The sequence below is a fragment of the Borostomias antarcticus genome (genome assembly GCF_949987555.1).
Source record: "Borostomias antarcticus genome assembly, chromosome: 19".
Classification (NCBI taxonomy): Eukaryota; Metazoa; Chordata; class Actinopteri; order Stomiiformes; family Stomiidae; genus Borostomias; species Borostomias antarcticus.
The window spans coordinates 20,435,635-20,456,589 of NC_140252.1; the positions used below are offsets into that span (position 1 = coordinate 20,435,635).

Genomic DNA, 20,955 nt, shown 5'->3' on the forward strand with positions numbered 1-20,955 from the left:
TCACTCAGGACTGGGCTTGTGCTTCTGCTGCTCCAGCCCTCTCTCCATCTCCCGGTAGTGCTCCAGGGCCTTGCGCACCGGTTCCACAATGTGTTTCTGAGGAACGTAAGAACCGATCGTGAGTGGAGCTTTTACAGTGTCAAATGTTCCTCAGAAATGTTGAAAAGCTCAACTTTTAAGGATCTCTGTCCTAGTCCCCCCCCCTCACCTCCCTGCTAGACCCCCCCCCACCCCCTCACCTCACCTCCAGGTTAGTCCCCCCCCCTCACCTCCCTGCTAGACCCCCCACCCCCCTCACCTCCAGGCTAGACCCCCCCCCACACACACACACCTCCAGGCTAGACCCCCCCCCCCACACACACACCTCCAGGCTAGACCCCCCCCCCCTCACACACACCTCCAGGCTAGTCCCCCCCCACCCCCCTCACCTCCAGGCTAGACCCCCCCTCACCTCCAGGCTAGACCCCCCCCCACACACACACCTCCAGGCTAGTCCCCCCCCACCCCCCACCTCCAGGCTAGACCCCCCCCTCACCTCCAGGCTAGTCCCCCCCCACCCCCCACCTCCAGGCTAGACCCCCCCCTCACCTCCAGGCTAGACCCCCCCCCCCTCACCTCCAGGCTAGACCCCCCCCTCACCTCCAGGCTAGACCCCCCCCCTCACCTCCAGGCTAGACCCCCCCCCCCCCTCACCTCCAGGCTAGACCCCCCCCTCACCTCCAGGCTAGACCCCCTCCCTCACCTCCAGGCTAGACCCCCCCCCTCACCTCCAGGCTAGACCCCCCCCTCACCTCCAGGCTAGACCCCCCCTCACCTCCAGGCTAGACCCCCTCCCTCACCTCCAGGCTAGACCCCCCCCCCCCCTCACCTCCAGGCTAGACCCCCCCCTCACCTCCAGGCTAGACCCCCCCCTCACCTCCAGGCTAGACCCCCCCACCCACACACACACCTCCAGGCTAGACCCCCCCACCCACACACACACCTCCAGGCTAGACCCCCCCCCCTCACCTCCAGGCTAGACCCCCCCCCCCACCCCCCTCACCTCCAGGCTAGACCCCCCCCTCACCTCCAGGCTAGACCCCCCCCTCACCTCCAGGCTAGACCCCCCCCCCCCCTCACCTCCAGGCTAGACCCCCCCACCCACACACACACCTCCAGGCTAGACCCCCTCCCTCACCTCCAGGCTAGACCCCCCCCCCCCCTCACCTCCAGACAGGGGAACAGGCTGGCCAGCTCGGTGAACAGGGGCAGGAGCACGAAGCGGATGAATCCGGACTGGGACGAGGGCTTGGACACCGTGTCTCTGTCCATGAACGGGGTCACCGGCAGCCCCGCCTGCTTCTCCATGTCGCTCTGCAACCACGCCACAGGAAGTTCAAACGCTGCTCTACACAAAACCGAGGACGCGTTTCCTGAAACCTTCTTAGTGCTAACAAGCTCTTTGAGTCTTCTTAAGACTCCCGTTTGCTTGTTTCGGCAGCCTTAAGAAGACTCAGAGCTTCAGGTTTGGGGAAACCCAGCCCTTGTGAGTCCTGAGTAGGTAGTGAGGTCGTAGGTTAAACTCACTCCCCCAGTATAAATACCGTCCACCCGCACCAAGGAAGGGCTAGCTTTCCACCGGCGTAGCGGGTTACAACGGTGTCCGTCCCGCGGGAGACAAGGGTTCAAATCCCACCCTGGACAAGCCCAAAACGTGTGGGCTACACAAGGGCGCCACTTAATAGTCAAGCCTAGACAAGCCTAAACACCTGAGTGTTATGAAGGAAAATTAATACATTAAGTTTAGATACTGTGGTTATTACCACCACACAACAATGGTCAGTTATCAATATAGACAGATGGTAAATAATATTATTACTTCCTTGCAAAGTAACAGCTGACCATGTGGACAGATATCAGCCAGTTCACCTGATCCAACACCATGTGGACAGATATGAGCCAGATCTAACACCATGTGGACAGATATGAGCTAGATCTAACACCATGTGGACAGATATGAGCCAGATCTAACACCATGTGGACAGATATGAGTCAGATCTAACACCATGTGGACAGATATGAGTCAGATCTAACACCATGTGGACAGATATGAGCCAGATCTAACACCATGTGGACAGATATGAGCCAGATCTAACACCATGTGGACAGACATGAGCCAGATCTAACACCATATTAACAGATAAAAGCCAGATCTAACACCATGTGGACAGACATGAGCCCGGTGACCTGACCTGGTGGAAGAACTCCTGAAGCAGGCAGTCCAGCCAGGGCTGGGCCACGTCCATGGGCCGCGCCTCGTTAGAGATGTCGCTCACCTTGATCAGGATCTTCATCAGCTGCAGTGAGGACAGACACCAGAACAGCCAATCAGAGCCGAGGGATGAAGCACAATAAGCCAATCCACCGTTCGTAGCGTTGCGTTCAAGACAACTCGGAACTCGGGACTCGGGAATCCCAACCCTCGACGTCATTGCATTCATGACGATTTTAACTCGGGAGAAAAAAGTAACTAGCTCTGAGACGTCAACAAACACTTAATAATAATTAAATGATTATAGTCAACGTTATATGCCGCCATGTTGTGATGTCAACTCGATGCTCAAAATGATACCCGAGTTCCCGACTTGTTATCCCGAGTTCAATTCGTTTTTCGCAAGTTGGAGGTCGGGAATCGTGGATTCCCGAGTCCCGAGTTGTCTTGAAGGAACCATTAGGGGTTCTCTGCGTTATCCAACAGCTCCACTCACCACATCCTTGTGCTTTTTGTTGGTGAAATCAAAGACGGGCACCGTGGCCTTGAACTTGTTCAGGATGTCGTTGTGCTTGGCCATGTCGGTGGCCAGAATATTCCTGAAAGCATGGCGATGGCTTTATCAAACGGATTACATTGGACACTGTGATGTTTACCTGCATGTAAAACGGTCTTACATGATCATGCTCTCCCTGATCCTCTTGTACTGCTGAGTGGTCAGGTTGTATAAGATGTTACTCTCTTTCTGGAAGAGAAAGAACACAGATGAGACTGAGGGAAGGACAAGCAATCTTGTGAGGTAAATCTGTAACGAGAGAGAGAGAGAGAGAGAGGGAGGGAGAGAGAGGGAGGGAGAGAGAGGGAGGGAGAGAAGGAGAGAAAGAGAGGGAGAGAGAGGGAGGGGAGAGAGAGGGAGGGAGAGAGAGCGGGGGGAGAGGGGGAGGGGGAGAGAGAGCGGGAGGGAGGGAGAGAAGGGGAGAGAGCGAGGGAGAAAGAGAGAGGGAGGGAGAGAGTGGGGGGAGGGAGGGAGAGAGAGGGGCGAGGGAGAGAGGGAGGGAGAGAGAGGGGGGAGAGAGATAGAGGGAGGGAGGGGGAGGGAGAGAGGGAGGGAGAGGGGGAGGGAGAGAGATAGAGGGAGGGAGAGAGAGAGTGTGTGTGAGAGAGAGAGAGAGAGAGAGATGGGAGGGAGAGAGGGGCGAGGGAGAGAGATAGAGGGAGGGAGAGAGAGAGGGGGAGGGAGAGAGAGAGGGAGAGAGAGGGGGAGGGAGAGAGAGAGGGGGAGGGAGAGAGGGGGAGGGAGGGAGAGAGAGAGAGAGAGTGTGAGAGAGAGAGGGAGAGAGAGAGTGTGTGTGTGTGTGTGTGTGAGAGAGAGAGAGGGAGGCCTTCAGACACAGGTACCTTTGCTAAGATCCCAAAAGCGATGGCGCAGTGATGGTTCTCCAGGGGAGAGATGTCGTTGTACCTCAAGGCCAGCTCTGTCTGAGCATTGATCTGGAATCAGAGTTAACGGCTCTCATGTCTGTTACTCTGAACTCTTCTAGTGTACATAGTGTCTGAATACTGTAGCGTAGGCCTATATAATATATATATTTATATTAAACCTTTATTTAACCATATGTCACCATATCGCCATATACTGTATCAACCACATATAGTATAATGTATAATGCATACGACAGATGACAGTATATCTCCCTCCCCAAGGCTATTTACATTTATAGCAGGTTCATAATACATCCATACCAGTACCTTTATTTGTATAGCTTTGTGAATTTTGTAATTATTTTCAATCATTTTAGAGCGCATCATGGCGCCGGCAGTAACATTTAACTGTACATAGCACACTGTACCTTATACATGTGACAAATAAAAATCTGAATCTGTTCTAGTCTGAGTATCACTGAGTACAGTCATCTGCTGCCCCCTAGTGGATGCACACCGACTCTGCTTCAACTGTGCAGTCTCTTATGCAGTTGATGAATGGGTTTTTTGTGCGTGTGTGTGTGTGTGAATAGAATGTAAATTTAATCAGATGGTCAGAGATGATAGAGACTATAAGAGAATCAAATGGATGAAACCAGATTAAATTCTGCCTCATAAATTAATGTTTTTGACATGAAAAAATAGTGACTGCTTTAGATTACTGTGTGCCCCTGGGAACGAACCCAGACAGAAGCATGATTCAGCAACACTAGAGGATGAGGAGCCGAGTGTGAGAAAGCTAGGGGCGGGGCTAGGGGCGGGGCTAGAGGCGGGGCTAGGGGCGGGGCAGACCTGGTACGTGTTGTTGTAGCCCGTGTGGTCGAGGTCGTGACAGAGAGCTGAGGTCAGCAAGGTCAGGAGGTCGATGGCGTCCATCTTGCTCCTCAGGTCCGTTAGCCATATCAGCCCGTACATCTGACAGGGGGGGAGGGACCAGAGAAACACCGCACAGTAGTTCCACCCCTCCCAAACTAGCGAACGCTTTGATAAAACAGCCATACCTGAAATTACATTCATAGAACATTCAACACTGTCACAAGGAACGGACAAACGCCTGCCCCTCTCACTATGTGAGTAACGCAGAAACGGTCTCACATTCTGAGTAACGCAGAAACAGTCTCACATTCTGAGTAACGCAGAAACAGTCTCACCATCTGAGTAACGCAGAAACGGTCTCACCATCTGACCCACTGAGCAAAGACACGTCTAAAAGACGTCTTTTAGATGTCTTTTTCCTCATTTTCGGACGTCCAAAGACATCCAATTAGGAGCCAGAATTTTTTTTTTTTTTAAATGTTCAGATGTTGAACCCGTTCTGCACGTCCACAGACGTCTTAGAGGGGTCCAAGCCAGACGTGTGAATATTGAGGGGTCCAGCAGACGAACACGGGGTTCAGGACCGACGGACGTTATTAAGACATGATCTGAACGTCTCCCTGACGTGGCGTGTTTGCTGGGGAGTGACGCAGAAACAGTCTCACCATCTGAGTGACGCAGAAGCAGTGCCTGAAGTTGTGGAACGGGATGTCGTTGTAGTGGCAGAACACCTGGAACAGGAAGTTCTGCAGGACGTCTAGATCGATCATGAACTGGGAGAGGAAGTCCAGGTCCACGTACATCACCTGCAGCAACACCAGCATCTCCGCGTCCTCCCACTGCCTGCGGGACCACCGGCCGGACCGCGGTCAACCGTGAAACACGTGTGAGTGTGGGTGTGATATCAGCCAGGGGGGGGCGCTATACGGCGTGGACTCACCAGTTGTCGAACATGGGGGTTTTGAGGTACTGCCTCACTTCCTCCGTGACCTCCAGGGAGCTGCGGGGTCAGAGCACAACGCCGCCATGGTCAAACCCAACGCCCGGGCGCACCACTACACTACTGTGATGTCACCACTACACTACTGTGATGTCACCACTACACTACTGTGATGTCACCACTACACTACTGTGATATCACCACTACACTACTGTGATGTCACCACTACACTACTGTGATGTCATCACTACACTACTGTGATGTCACCACTACACTACTGTGATGTCACCACTACACTACTGTGATGTCACCACTACACTACTGTGATGTCACCACTACACTACTGTGATGTCACCACTACACTACTGTGAGGTCACCACTACACTACTGTGATGTCACCACTACACTACTGTGATGTCACCACTACACTACTGTGATGTCATCACTACACTACTGTGATGTCACCACTACACCACTGTGATGTCACAAGCGGCAACGCGGTGAGGGAACTCAAGTCAAGTCAAGTTGGTAAAACATGACGGCCGCAGCAACTACCTGGAATTATTCACATGTCTACTAACACGGTGTCATACTGCAGAGGGGTCTGGCTCCTATCTGCCCCCCGAGCGAGGGGAGGATCTGATCTGATCACCTGATCTCCAGGAACTTCTTGCGGACGACTTCCTGCTCCTCCTGGGTGTTGGCCACCTTCCTCCTGGAGGCGGAGCAGGATTTTTGTCTCCCCCCGGTCAGGTCTTTGAACAGACCCAGCCAACTCAGGTGCTCCACGTTCTGGGGGCGTGACGGAGAGAGAGAGGGACGTCCGAGGAGCGGAGGGGAGAGGGACAGCAGGGGGATGAGATGGGGACACGGCCAGGTCACCCACACGGGGAATAAAGCTTCCAGCCCCTTAAAGTCCCCGACAAACCTCCAGTTTGCTCCTGAAGGACTCCACCTGGCTCTTTAACTCACACACTTTATCTGGCACTGTTCCCACCTCTGTGAAGAGCTCTCTCTCCAGACTGTGGACTCTGAGAGGCAGTGTGATTGAGAAACGGAATAGGCAATATTAAGTTACATTACATTACATGACATTACAGCCATTTAGCAGACGCTTTCATCCAAAGCGATTTACAATAATTGCATTTAACGTAGGAAAAGCCAAAGTACTTCTACTTGCCAGAACTCACAAGTGCATCTTCTCTCTAAAACAAGTGACTAAGAGCATAATCTAGTGCTGAAGGCAAAGTGCGAGAATAGTAAAGTAAACAGATGCGTAAGAGGGAGGGAGTCACTCACATGTGACCAAAACAAAACAAAACAGCGTTAGTCTGAATGAAATGTGAGCTGTAAAAACAACACGTTCACCAGACCTTTTCTCCAGCTTGTTCATCTCCAGTGACATGGTCAAACCGATGTCTGTGGAATAAAAACACAGGTGAGAGGCGTGTGTGTGACTCTGTTTAAGCGTAACACACACAGTCACCCACAGGACCAGTGATTCACACTGATCACGGCAGTCCAAACTAGAAGCACCAAGGGTTGAAAGTTCACAATGTTCACAAACTTCCCATGGGAATTAGTGGGAATTAGTGGGAATTAACGGGAATAAACTGGAAAACAGAATTTATCCACGTTAATTCCCATAAATGTCCAGTTTATTTCCGTTAATTCCCGTAAATTCCTGTTAATTCCTATGAGAGGTTTGTGAATATTACGAATATTCACAGAATTTTGCAATCCTAGAAATACCACGCAAAACCTCAAATATCAATACAAAAAGTAGTATCTCTAAATAAATCAACACAAAACCACATGATATTCTCATGTTGTGCCCCCGAGGAGAGCAGCCATAGATGCTTACTGGTGAAGTCAGCGGCCACCACCTCCAGACCGTAGGGTGAGTCGGGACTGTTGACCTCCTGAGGGGAGATGTTGATCAGGCTGCCCTTGGAGTTGTACATATTCAGAATGTCATTAGGGCCAACCTCGGCCGCGGCTCGGAGCAGATCTGCTTGGACGGGGCAGTATTACCAGTAACGGGGGCGGGGGGGGGGGGGGGGTCCTGGGACCCTTCATCCATCACTGTCAGCCCCACACTGACCCTTCAGCATCGAGAGCTGTCCGAGCCACCTGCAACTTCACTATAGCCTGTACTTGAAGGCAGAGCTCGTCAGGAAAGTTTCTATTGTAGGCTGTATTATCACATCCAATCATTGTATGGCGCCACATGTATGCTGTAACAACTGCCAACGGCCGTCAGCCTCATCAACAAGGCCTGTGTCCCTCTCTGACCCCCCCACCTGAGACACACGTGCACATGGTCACTAAATGTACTGATATAGGACGGACCGCACTTACATCACACCATACACACACACACACACACACACACACACACACACACACACGCACGCGCGCACACACACACACACACACACACACACACACATACACACACACACACCGCACCATACACACACACACACACACACACACACACACACACACACACTCACACACACACACACACACACACACACACACACACACACACACACACACACTCACATACACTCTGCACACTCACTGTATACACACTGACCGCTCTACTTTTTATAGCCTATATTGTTTGTTCTTAACTCATTATTTTTTTTGCATTAGCATTTTGTACTTTGCTCTTTGCACTGTCCTGTCTCGTCCCTGCACCCTGTCCAATGCAATTATGACCCACGACCGAAAGCAAATTCCTAGTATGTTGAAAAATTGCATGACAATAAAACGAATTCTGTTTCTGATGAACTTAGCACATATGGATAAGTTTGAGCGGTCTAGTTTAGGCTACACTAGGCCTACATGAATAGACTACTGAGCAACATATAGGCCTAGGGCAAACTACCTTTGACATCTTACGCAGGGCAGCCGAGCTGAAACTCTGCGTACTCTAGTCTCCCATTCAACGTGAAATAAATGATTTATGTTGCCATTGGGGAGTGGTGTGTGCACAGACGAGCCTCGGATTTATAGACGCAGGTCACTGCAGATGACAATGAGTAACCCCCAACAGGCTTAGGAGGGTAGGCCTATACACAGACCCTTAGGCTACTTGATATTCATGTTTAACTGCCAAAGTCGCTTTGCTCCCCCTATGAAGCGATGAAAGTAGATTTTTTTTGTGAAAACAACAAATGTATCCCATTCCTTATGGATGCAGACTGAGTTTGATGTCGCTGTGTGCGTAGTGCACTGCGCTCCCACGGACAGCAGATGGCGCAAATGTGCCCAAACCCATGGGATGATTACATGATGGACACATTGTGAGGATAGGGTTGAAAACATTCCGTGTATTTTCAGACCAATTAATCCGTTTAAGTCATAAATCAGTTTAATTAAAAAAAATCTCATTAAATGCATATGTCCTGAACTGTAGCTCGATAGCTCATTATTTTTCCAAGTCCATTCGTTTAGGTTGATCTCCCCCCGAGTGAGGGTCTAGTATCCTAGTGAAAAGCACAGCCCATTCTCACCTTTAACATGATTGTTTCTTTGCTTGATTACCTTCTAAACATATTGATCTTCAGTAAAGATACATGTATCAATGATAAAAACCCCGGATGTCGCTGACTTGTGTAAATCTAACCGCTAACCCCGCCCCCCTCCCCGGGGCACCGCCGGAAGCCCCGAAACACCTAATCAATGTGACCCTCTATGTGAGCGCCTCGACTTTTCCAAACGACTCGAAGCAGCTAGCTAGTGTGCTAGTGAGCTAGTGTGCTAGTGTGCTACCTAGTGTGCTAGGCTAACCACCACCGTGTCTGGGACCAACCTTGCTATTCAAAAGGTAATTATTAATCACAAATATCAGAGCCAGATAAAGATTGTGAAATAAGTTCATTCCTAGTCATATTGTATTAGGCTAGCATGCTAACGTTAGCTCAAACACTAGCATGGCTAGCTAGCTAGTACTCTCTGGTTAGCTAACTAGCTAGCACTAGCTACTAACTAAACTAACTAAACACTAACCTTAGCTATCTAAACCCACTATTGCTGTATGTCACTAAGTTAAGCTGAACTATTCATTCGTTTTGATCTATTTCTATCAAATCAGTGCCATTGACTGAGTTGTTGATCTAGCTCACTAGCTATGCATGTAGGCCTGGCTTGATTACTATATAAAGTTACCTGCCTACTAACTCATACATGTATTGAGATAGCTAGTGAGCTAGTGGACTGTAGTCAGTATCAAGCTTGGGTTGAAGCTGCTTTCTAACTAGGTAGACCAGACCATACACTCACTGTTTCACTAACCTTTATTTTAATGTCTTTTCTTTAATGTCTTGCTTTTTGTTTTAATGCTTTTAATGTCTCATGTAAAGCACCTTGAATTGCCCTGTGGCTGAAATGTGCTCTATAAATAAACTTGCCTTGCCTTGCCTTGCCTAGGACACTTCTCTACCCCATGAACTCAGGGTTTGCAACACTACATCCACCAACTACTGGAGAATGAGGTTCTCTCCTTCCAACAGTCCTCATCTGTTTATGCCGCTGGTGTTGTCGCATCCACGGCCGGTCTCTGTCTGAACATCACGGCGTGTCCCTGCTGGGGTCAGCGTCCAGTGACCTTAACCCTACATCCTACGGCGTGTCCCTGCTCAGCTCCCAGCTGGGGTCAGCGTCCAGTGACCTTAACCCTGTGCCTCCAAACAAGCACACAAACAAACAAACAACTTTGGAATAGAAACAGCCCTTGAGGTGTTCAGTCTGTGTGCCGTCACCGCCGTCTTTGTGTCGCCGGAGGCGTACATGGAGCTGAACATGGAGTACTGCGTGGACCAGGTGGTCCAGAAGGACCTGGGTCGGAGGCTGCAGGTGGGCCAGGAGCTCATCGACTACATCCTGGACCCGGAGAGGTCGGAGGACCTGGAGCAGGACATGACCGCGCTGGACCGGATGGTGGAGGGGGGTGGCGACCTCGTGGGTCAACTCCAGCAACTTCAAAGTAAGGAGAGAGATGGTAGGGGGGGGGGGGGGGTTGCAAGGAGTATTACAGGGAGAACAGCTCTTTTTGTGTGTGTGAGTGATGATTAACGGTTAGAAATAAGCCGATCCAGGTCTACAAATGTTGTGTGACAGGTTGTTGACAGTTCAAATAGCTGGTAGCAGTCGGTAAGTAAGCCTTTTGAGAACCAATGTTTCTCTGGCCTAGTGGCCCATAGGGCAGGAGCCTATCTCCTGATTCCTTAGCGTGAGGCAGCTTGATGTACAAGTCCACCCCCTGGACATGACGCTGCTATGTCACAGGGACTCACCCCCAATCCAACCCTTGATGCTGAGTGGCAGGGAGGCATCGGGTACCATTTTTATAGTCTCTGCCGGCGATCGAACTCACAACCTCCCAGTGTCAGGGCGGACACTCTAACCACAAGGCCACTGAGCTGGGTGTTAGTTATGTTGCTTGACAGGTTTTTGGCTTTGCTAATAGCCAGTAGCAGTACACATCTTTAAAGTAGCCTAGCTATTGTGAGGTGTTAGTACAGAGACTGAGAGGTCTTTCCAAACCCGTTAGTCTGATCTCACCAGGGTTTTGGCAGGGTATTGCCCCTAGTTACACCCTGAACACGCCCACTATCTGCCCCCATCTGTAGCCGTTAGCCCCAGTACCATCTCTAGATAGATAGATGGAAAGATACTTTATTTATTGTTGTTATGAATACGTGGCGTGCAGCGCTCATGGCCGCGGGAGCAGAGGGAGTGTGTGGCGTGTAAATTCTTCTGACAGAGAAGGATGGAGCACTTCAGGAAAGAGAAGGTTGTCGACATCATGAATCCTTTGTGTGTTGCTGTCTGTCTCTTCTCCTCAGTCACATGTAGCCTAGTCATTGGTGGATTGTGACAGTTGGGTTTGTGTGTGTGTGTGTGTGTGTGTGTGGGGGGGGGGGGGGGGTGCTGGCACCACGGGACAAGCTAATACCTCACCTGAGGCCATGAGCTGTGGGGAGCTCATGCATGTCCAGTCAAGCACGGCTGCAGATCTTTGGACAAACCGTGGCTTAGCTTGCAAGAAATCCTCTTATATAATGAATAGACTGAGAGTGAATTTATGAATGTGTTAGCGTTAGTAGCCCTATGTGATTAGCCCTGTGTGTAGCCCTATGTGATTAGCCCTGTGTGTAGCCCTATGTGACTTGCCTACAGTCTTGCATGTGAGTGTTTTTTACTGCAGAGAACAATGGCTCACTTATAAAAATGACACGGTTGATATATACTGCTCCATAGCATAAAACTGACCGTCTCGCTGTAAGAAATCACGCTGTGTCCAGCTTCTGCACTCACTAGTCCATTGCATGAGGCAGAGTGAGCTCCCGAGTGCACATACACTCATAGTGATGGTGTGTATGATGATGATGATGATGATGATGATGATGGAGCCATCTTCCACTACTCTGATAACAGCTCACATCTAACAGCTCACATCTCACAGCCAATCAGAGTGCGGTGCTCCACGCTGCCCTGGAAATGTAGCCAATCAGAACCATTACCATGAGCCGTAATGGGGACGGGGCTCCCATGGCGACAGTGGCGGTCTTAATTTACCAGGACCCCCCCCCCCCCCTCTCACCCACAGACTCCAGGAGAGGATGTGTTTTCATACAGGACCAGCCCACTGCCTGCCACCACCAGCAGGCTCAGGTCAAGTGTGGATAACGAGGAGAGGAGAGGAGGAGAGAGGAGGAGAGGAGAGGAGAGGAGAGGAGGGGAGGAGAGCAGATGAGGGGAGAGGAGAGGAGGAGAGCAGATGAGGGGAGAGGGGAGGTGATGGGAGAGGAGGAGAGGAGGGGAGAGAAGATTATAGGATTGGAGGGGAGAAGAGAGGAGTGGAGAAGAGAGGAGGAGAGGAGGGGAGAGAAGATTATAGGAGTGGAGGGGAGAAGAGAGGAGTGGGGGAGAGAGGAGAGGAGAGAGGAGAGGAGTGGAGAAGAGAGGAGAAGAAAAGAGAAGAGAGGAGAAGAGAGGCGAGGTCTGCTGGTGAAAGCTGCAGCGGTCAGCCGGCCTGCTGAGGTGTTGGTGAGGAGAGGGAGGCTGACAGGTCCAGTTAAACACCGCAGGACAGAGAGAGGAGAGGAGCAGGGAGGGAGGGGGCACCTCCTCCAGCTCCTCCTCTCCTGAGCTGTTGTCAGGCAACCAGGTCTGGGGGGGGGTGGGGGTTATAATGTAGACCAGCCTGTATACCTTTCTGTCTGGGTGTTTTTATTTGTGTTTGTGTGAGAGAGGGAGAGAAAGACTTCTCATTCCCTTTAAGAGGGAGAGAAGGAGTTCTCATTCCCTTTAATCACGATGAGGATGAGGAGGAGACCAAGGAGGAAGACGCTGAGCTTGATTGTGTCCCGTCCAGCGGTCCAGACATCTCGATCTGTTGAATTTGAAAGGAAAAATAACATCACAGCTTCAAATAGGCCCGATTTGGTGGCACCTCCTCTTTCAGCCAGTAGATGGCGCCAGTGGCACTTAGATTTTTAATTCATTATTACTTCTTATACCCTTTTATAGTATAGGGTTTCCAAAAATTGCACCATAGCCTGAGTACGAGACTCGGGTGATGCGTATGTGTTGATATGGTGTCAGCAGGGACGCTCTCACGAGTCGGTCATTGAGTGTCCCGTACCACCCCATGACCAGGAAGGTCGGGGAGGGGGAGGGGCCAGACAGCCTCTATACGGGATGTCATTGTATTCTCCGTCACGGTTGTGTTTTTTTCTAAGTGTCACATAACTTTCCCAGTCTCGTCAGTTGGGCTAATCTGGAAGCGTTTTGGGCGTTTAGAGTGCTTGATCTCCACTCTACGACGACGTGTGAATGAAAAACACTGACTTTGATCATATTACCCACAATCCTTTGCAGCTTGTATTCAAAAAGACGGCTCTGCAGCTGATGTGCCTTGAATCTCATCCCAGGTTTCGCTGTTAATCCTTCAGTGATGAAAACTGGGCCTGTTTTTTTACATTTTCGCCTCATTATTATTCTATTAAACATTACATAATTTAAATACTTATTCATTAAATAATTTGTAATCATTTTCTCTGTATCTGTGTGCTCAGGTGGCGTTGCTGGGAATGGACATCCTGTCATCTTTAGTGACGCGATTACAGGAACGCTTCAGGACTCAGATTGGCGTTGGTGAGTGACTGGATTTAACTTCATTAACCTGCTGCTGTGTGTGACAGACATGTTTGAGCTGAGGTATCCTTGTTCTTATACCTGGAATACTCTACAGACTTGAGGTGCTTCCTTCAGTCACAGGGTTTAAATCCATGGCTCTTGGCATTTGTACTTCGACCTGTAACTGTTTTTAATTATTATTATTATTATTATTATTATTGCATATTGTATTTGTTCTGTTATTTGTGTCTCTGTGTGAACTCGTCACTGTAAATGAGGGAAACCTCAGTGCTTTACGAGTATAAATAAAGGTTTGAAATGAAATGGCCTGTCCTCTACTGTCCTGTCCTCTACCGTCCGTCTCAGTCCTGCCCAGCTTGATAGACCGGCTAGGCGACGCCAAGGACCAGGTGCGCGACCAGGACCAGGCTCTCCTGCTGAAGATCATGGACCAGGCGGCGAGCCCCCAGGTATGAACCCCGCCGGTCAGCGCCTGAGATCAACCCGCTGTCTCTCCACAGCCGTCTGACTCTGAGACGCGTGTCTCTTCCTCCGCAGTACGTCTGGGACAAGATGCTGTCGGGGTTCAAGCACAAGAACAACCGGACCAGAGAGGGGGTGTGTCTGTGCCTCATCGCCACCTTGAATGTGTAAGTTGAGGCAAAAGTAGCTCATAGAATACTGTTGTGCGTAGGGCTGGGTATCGAAGTCGGATTTCAAGAATCGATTCGATTCCGATTCACAAGGTTCAGAATCGATTATCACGATTCAATTCAATATTGATTCGGTTAGTGTTACTAAATCCTTTTTTTTCTTTAGCTGTAACCTTAATTACATGACTGCCAAGTTATGCAACACATCAATACTAGGGCTGGGTATCGATACTGATTTCCAAAAATGAATGAATGAATCATTGAATGAATGAATGAACTATTCATTCCTTCATTTATTCATTCATTCATTAAATAAAAGATCGATTTTGGGATTCATGAATCGATTCTGAATCCTTTGATCTGAATCACTTGATTTGATTTGAAATCGATTTTTTTAACCCAGCCCTAGGTGTGTGTGTGTGTGTGTGTGTGTGTGTGTGTGTGTGCGCGCGCGCGTGTGTGCGCGTGTGCGTGCGTGTGTGCGTGTGTGTTTATTGATTTATTAACGGCTGTTTTCTCATTCCAGATACGGAGCTCAAGGCCTAACGCTCAGCAAGATCGTCCCCCACATATGTAACCTCTTAGGAGACCCAACCAGCCAGGTACGACGCCAGCGCCCCCCGCTGGCCGAGACGCAGCACTGCAGCCCAGCGTGTCACAGCACTGTTGTCCTGAGCTTTCTAATATATATATTAGAAATATATATATATAATATATAGAAATATATATATAATATGATATTATATCAGCCACCAGCAAACGACTGCTCTGTTGTTCTTTTTAATGTGTTCCTCATTCCTCCGGGTCTGTTATCACGTTAGTTCTGTCACCAGCGGAACCACACTTCCTGTCTCGGACAGGAAACCGTGCGTCCATGGTGGGGCTCTCTTCCTGCTCGCTCATCCCAGCTGTCTCCTGGTGCTCAGCCAGCTAGCTGGGGCCGAGCCAGAGTAACAGTAGTACTCTCGTCTGCGTTGGGTTTCTCGTTTGTTCGACCCATGTTTGGGATTGTCCAGGGCGCTCGTTAACAACTACGCCAAGAGAGAGATCCCTATTGGCCGGGTCGTTAGCATATCCCTCATACCAGGGGAGTGAGTTTCACCAGCTACTCACTATCACCCCCTCAGAGAATACACTCTCTCCACCAGGACTCACCATTCACTCTGTTACACTAACGCCCGACTCACAGACAAACCCCTTCAGTCGCTCTGCGGGACGCATTCAAACCCGGGGGACGTTTAATCCCGTTGATACGGGGGTTGGCGAAGGATTCGGCACCTAGCAGGCATACGGTTGAGAGAAGGCGTGTGTGTGTGTGTGTGTGTGTGTGTGTGAGTGTGTGTGTGTGTGTGTGTGTGTGTGTGTGTGTGTGTGTGTGTGTGTGTGTGTGTGTGTGTGTGTGTGTGTGTGTGTGTGTGTGTGTGTGTGTGTGTGTGTGTGTGTGTGTGTGTGTGTGCGTGCGTGCGTGCACGTGGCTATGGCTGCCGCCCGAGAGTGGAGAGATAAACGCGTTCCTCATCTAAGCTCACATTGTAACTGCCATCGTTATTACAGTTGGGATATAAGATGTACTGGACACTGTTAGTACACATGTGCCTGCTTAGCCCTAATATATTGATTCCCCGCTTATGTAATATAATTAGTGGAACCAGATAAAGTATTGAAGTGTGTGTGTGTGTGTGTGTGTGTGTGTGTGTGTGTGTGTGTGTGTGTGTGTGTGTGTGTGCGTGTGTGTGCGTGTGCGTGCGTGTGTGTGTGTGTGTGTGTGTGTGTGTGTGTGTGTGTGTGTCCTGCAGGTGAGGGACCGGGCCATGAGCAGCCTGGTGGAGATCTACCGTCACGTGGGGGAGAGGGTGAGGATGGACCTGGGGAAGAAGGGCCTGCCACAGTCACGGTACGGGTTAGGGTTATTATTATGATAGTATTATGATAGTATTAGGGTTATTATTATGATAGTATTATGATAGTATTAGGGTTATTATTATGATAGTATTATGATAGTATTAGGGTTATTATTATGATAGTATGAGGATAGTATTATGATAGTATTAGGGTTATTATTATGATAGTATTATGATAGTATTATGATTAGTATTAGGATAGTATGAGGATAGTATTATGATAGTATTAGGGTTACTATTATGATAGTATTATGATAGTATTAGGGTTATTATTATGATAGTATTAGGATAGTATTATGATATTATTATGATAGTATTATTATGATAGTATTATGATAGTATTAGGGTTATTATTATCGTAGTGTTTCTGGATGTGGTCTGGGTTAGGGTTAGGGTTAGGTTTCTTCCCTCTGTGTGTCTCATAGTGAGGCTGTTATCAGGTGATAACTCTCTCCTGACCCTTCTTCATGTTCTCGCTGTGTGAACAGCTGTCTGTGTGAATTTAAATGGATGTTGGTGAATTTGTCTCAAAATTACCCTGTTGTCCTACTTTCAGGTTGAACGTCATCTTCAGTAAATTTGATGAAGTCCAGAGATCAGGGAATATGATGGTGTCCCCGGTATCAGGTGAGGAACCCTAACCCAGTACTACACTAGGGAACCTCCTGGTTATCAGGTGAGGAACCCTAACCCAGTTCTACACTAGGGAACCTCCTGGTTATCAGGTGAGGAACCCTAACCCAGTACTACACTAGGGAACCTCCTGGTTATCAGGTGAGGAACCCTAACCCAGTTCTACACTAGGGAACCTCCTGGTTATCAGGTGAGGAACCCTAACCCAGTTCTACACTAGCGTACCTCCTGGTTATCAGGTGAGGAACCCTAACCCAGTACTACACTAGGGAACCTCCTGGTTATCAGGTGAGGAACCCTAACCCAGTACTACACTAGCATACCTCCTGGTTATCAGGTGAGGAACCTTAACCCAGTACTACACTAGCATACCTCCTGGTTATCAGGTGAGGAACCCTAACCCAGTACTACACTAGGGAACCTCCTGGTTATCAGGTGAGGAACCCTAACCCAGTACTACACTAGCGTACCTCCTGGTTATCAGGTGAGGAACCTTAACCTGGTTAAATAAAGGTTAAATAAATAAAAATAACCCGGTACTACACTAGCGAAGGCCCTGGTTACCAGGCGAGTGTGGTACCACTCCAGCGTACTACTGTCGGTTGTTAAGCTGTGTCCCACAGTGACACCAAGCCCTTATTCTAGTCTGGCCGGACGTGCTATGTGCACGGCTGTGGCACAGTGGTAGAGCGGGTTATCCAAAGATCGTAGGGTTGGCGGTTCGAATCCCGCCTCCCCCTGTCCACATGTCAAATGGTAAATGGACGGCACTTATATAGCGCTGTTCCACCTTAGCGACACTCAAAGCGCTTTACAAAGCGTAAGAATGAACTATGTATAGAATCGGCCACGCCGTGACTATAAAGCTGCACTAACTTAATGCTAGTTGGTCTGATCACACTGAGTACCCTGTACTGTGATTGGCCGGGATCTCGTACGCTGTTGTACTCAGTAAACCTGATTGAGTCTGATCTACAGTTCTGTTCCCTCCGAAGGTTTGTCAGCCTGTTCCTCTCCTCAATACAAAACAACCCCTCAGCCAAAGTCACTGAGGGGGGTAAATACTTCACACAGGGGGCCGCCCGTCATCACAGGGTTAACACGGGGGCCCCCTCCATCTTTAAGCCTGCTGTCGCTAATTGCAGGATTTGTGTGTGTGTGTGTGTGTGTGGGTGTGGGTGTGTGGGGGGGGTGTTTCTGTGTGTGACCACATGAGGATTCGTGTACGCATGCGTGTTGAACCCGTGTCCCGGTTGACCCAAAGCCGTAGGCTGAACCGGGCCTGACTGATACCGGAGCTGGGTCTTTGTGCGGACGCCGTATCGCTTACCCTCCCCCAGGGCATGCTGGGAAGGCCTCTTGTCGCTGCGATTATTCAGCTTAACTTTCATCTCAAGAGAACGCCTGTGTTAACCGCTCACTTTCCATGTTGTAAATGACCCTGAACCCTGACTGGACAAAACGTGAAGTCATAAAGTGGTTTATAGTGAGCTAGCTGTCCTACATTACATTACAGTCATTTAGCTGACGCTTTTATCCAAAGCCACTTACAATAATTGCATTTAACGTAGGAAAAGTCAGTGTACTACTACTTGCCAGAACTCACAAGTGCATCTCCTCTCCGGAACAAGTGACTAAGAGCATAATCTAGTGCTGAGGTCAAAGTGCAAGAATAGCAACCTGCCCTATCCCATCATGCACCTCTCTCACTAAGCGCCTATTAAGTCTAGTTATCGACCCCCCCCCCCCTCTCTCTGTGTGTGTCAGGGAGTTTAACGAGGCGTACACAAGCGAGGCCGAGGCCCCCGGACCCGCCGGCCTCTTCAGGGGGCTCCGCTGCCCCGAGACCACAGCCTCATGAGGGTCACCTGTCCAGGCGAGCGGAAAGACCTGACCTGAACAGCAGGGACAGGGACAGGGGAGGGGGCGGGGGGAGGGGGGGTGAGGAAACATGGCAGAGAGAGAGAGAGAGGGGAAGAGAGAGAGAAGAGAGGGACAGAGAGAGGGAGGGAGAGAGGGACAGAGGGGAAGAGAGAGTGAGGAGAGGGACAGTTAGAGAGAGGGGAGAGATGGAGAGGGAGGGAGAGAGGGAGGGAGAGACAGAGAGGACAGAGAGAGAGACAGAGAGAGAGAGAGAGACAGAGAGAGAGAGAGAGAGACAGAGAGAGAGAGAGAGGGACAGAGAGAGAGAGAGAGGGACAGAGAGAGAGGGAGAGAAGGGAGAGAGAGAGGGAGAGAGAAGGAGAGAGAAGGAGAGGGAGGGAGAGAGAAGGAGAGGGAGGGAGAGAGAGACAGAGAGGACAGAGAGAGGTGGGGGCAGGAAAAGGCTCTGCAGTCTCTGTTTTGGAGAGGAGGGTGGCGCTCTGTCATCCATGCAGTCACAAGACCAGGAGAGAGGGAGGGGAGGGAGGGAGGGAGGGAGGGAGGGAGGGAGAGAGGGAGGGGGGGAGGAGGAGAGGAGGAGGAGGAGGAGGTAGTGTGCAGAACAACAGTGGGGACGACAAGCAGACATAGTCGCAGCTTGCCGTCAGCTCCCTCCCTCCCTCTCTCCCTCTCTCTCTCTCTCTCTCTCTCTCCCTCTCTCTCTCTTGCGCTCCCCCTCTCCCTCTCTCTCTCTCCCTCCCTCTCTCTCTCTCTCCCTCCCTCCCTCTCTCTGGGTTTGTTTTGGTGCGTGGACCCAGCGGTCCGGCCATGACCACAGGAGGAGGGTCAGAACTGTTCTCTGGGTCTCCTGCACACGCATGCACGGACCAGCGAGCAGTAGGGCCTGGCGCTCCCGGGAACGGCCTCCCGTTATAGAGAGGAGACCAGCCTTCACAGGTAAACAACAAGCTCTTCTCTGGAAGAGAGAACCGACTAGTAGCCATGCTTTAAACGCAGGGCGTCTGCTGCTCCGTGTGCTTTCTTGTAATCTGTTGTCGGGAGATGGAAGGACAGCCTAGAGTCCGACCCTCAGGTTAATGTGTGTGTTGTAGAGGTCGGGGGCGACCCTGGTGCATCAGGCCAGTGCTAGTCTCAGTGCTGCTGTTTATCTGGGGGTTGTTTAGTACAGGGCAGGAAAGGAACTAGCTTCTGTCCCGACGGTCGCTAGCGTTCGGCAGTCTTGCTTCGCTGCCCCCAAAAAGAGTGACCTATTTAGAAATATGATTATTTTTGATAACGGTTACATTTAGACCTGCAAACTTGTCACCTTTTGGCTACAGTCACCTTTTTTATGTTAACCACGGTAGTTTCAGTGAATCTAGAGGGTTTAAGTTTTGTATGTCGTCACCTTTTTCACTACTCCAGAGTTGGCAGGTCTGTACGTTACGTCAGTCATTTAGCTCAAGCGACTTGGAGTAGTTGCCTTTAACGTATGAAAAGTCCGTACTACTTGTCCAGAACTCACAAGCGCATCTCCGTTCTAAAACGAGTGACTAGCAGCGTATACTAGCGCTGAAGGCAGAGTGCAGGAATAGCAAACTAAAAATACAACAGGTGCTTAAGAGGGAGGATGGTGCGGAGGCGTGGTGACCGGACCGGCTAGCGAGGCCTGTCTGGTCTGGGTGTAGACCCCCCCTGGTCTAGAGACTCTCCCCCACTCAGAGGCTGGTCTGGGTGTAGACCCCCCTGGTCTAGAGACGCTCCCCCACTCAGAGGCTGGTCTGGGTGTAGACCCCCCCTGGTCTAGAGACGCTCCCCCACTCAGAGGCTGGTCTGGGTGTAGACCCCCCTGGTCTAGAGACGCTCCCCCACTCAGAGGCTGGTCTGGGTGTAGACCCCCCTGGTCTAGAGACGCTCCCCCACTCAGAGGCTGGTCTGGGTGTAGACCCCCCTGGTCTAGAGACGCTCCCCCACTCAGAGGCTGGTCTGGGTGTAGACCCCCCCTGGTCTAGAGACGCTCCCCCCACTCAGAGGCTGGTCTGACAGACCCCCCCTGGTCTAGAGACGCTCCCCCACTCAGAGGCTGGTCTGGGTGTAGACCCCCCTGGTCTAGAGACGCTCCCCCACTCAGAGGCTGGTCTGGGTGTAGACCCCCCTGGTCTAGAGACGCTCCCCCACTCAGAGGCTGGTCTGGGTGTAGACCCCCCCTGGTCTAGAGACGCCCCCCCCACTCAGAGACTGGTCTGGGTGTAGACCCCC

At 50.5% G+C, this 20,955-nt stretch overlaps 2 protein-coding genes across 2 annotated transcripts in view; one reads left to right on the plus strand and one right to left on the minus strand.

The window, feature by feature from the left end:
* Positions 1-7,453, minus strand: LOC311322071 (high affinity cGMP-specific 3',5'-cyclic phosphodiesterase 9A-like; the record flags this gene model as incomplete). The annotated part of the gene is made up of 13 exons (XM_084454081.1): positions 1-96; positions 1,207-1,353; positions 2,232-2,336; positions 2,748-2,850; positions 2,929-2,996; positions 3,650-3,742; positions 4,526-4,648; positions 5,215-5,392; positions 5,490-5,549; positions 6,142-6,281; positions 6,418-6,520; positions 6,863-6,908; positions 7,354-7,453. 13 exons carry the CDS (start codon positions 7,451-7,453, stop codon positions 1-3), a joined length of 1,362 nt encoding a protein of 453 aa, XP_084310207.1.
* Positions 7,454-10,292: 2,839 nt separating this feature from the next.
* LOC311322072 (CLIP-associating protein 1-B-like) overlaps positions 10,293-20,955 on the plus strand; it is a gene marked incomplete at its 5' end in the record, with an annotated part of 27,795 nt that continues 17,132 nt past the window's right edge. The window contains 8 exon segments of the mRNA XM_084454082.1: positions 10,293-10,448; positions 10,450-10,488; positions 13,586-13,664; positions 14,013-14,116; positions 14,205-14,296; positions 14,826-14,901; positions 16,096-16,193; positions 16,757-16,827. Of these exon segments, the coding sequence (XP_084310208.1) occupies positions 10,293-10,448; positions 10,450-10,488; positions 13,586-13,664; positions 14,013-14,116; positions 14,205-14,296; positions 14,826-14,901; positions 16,096-16,193; positions 16,757-16,827 (715 nt within the window).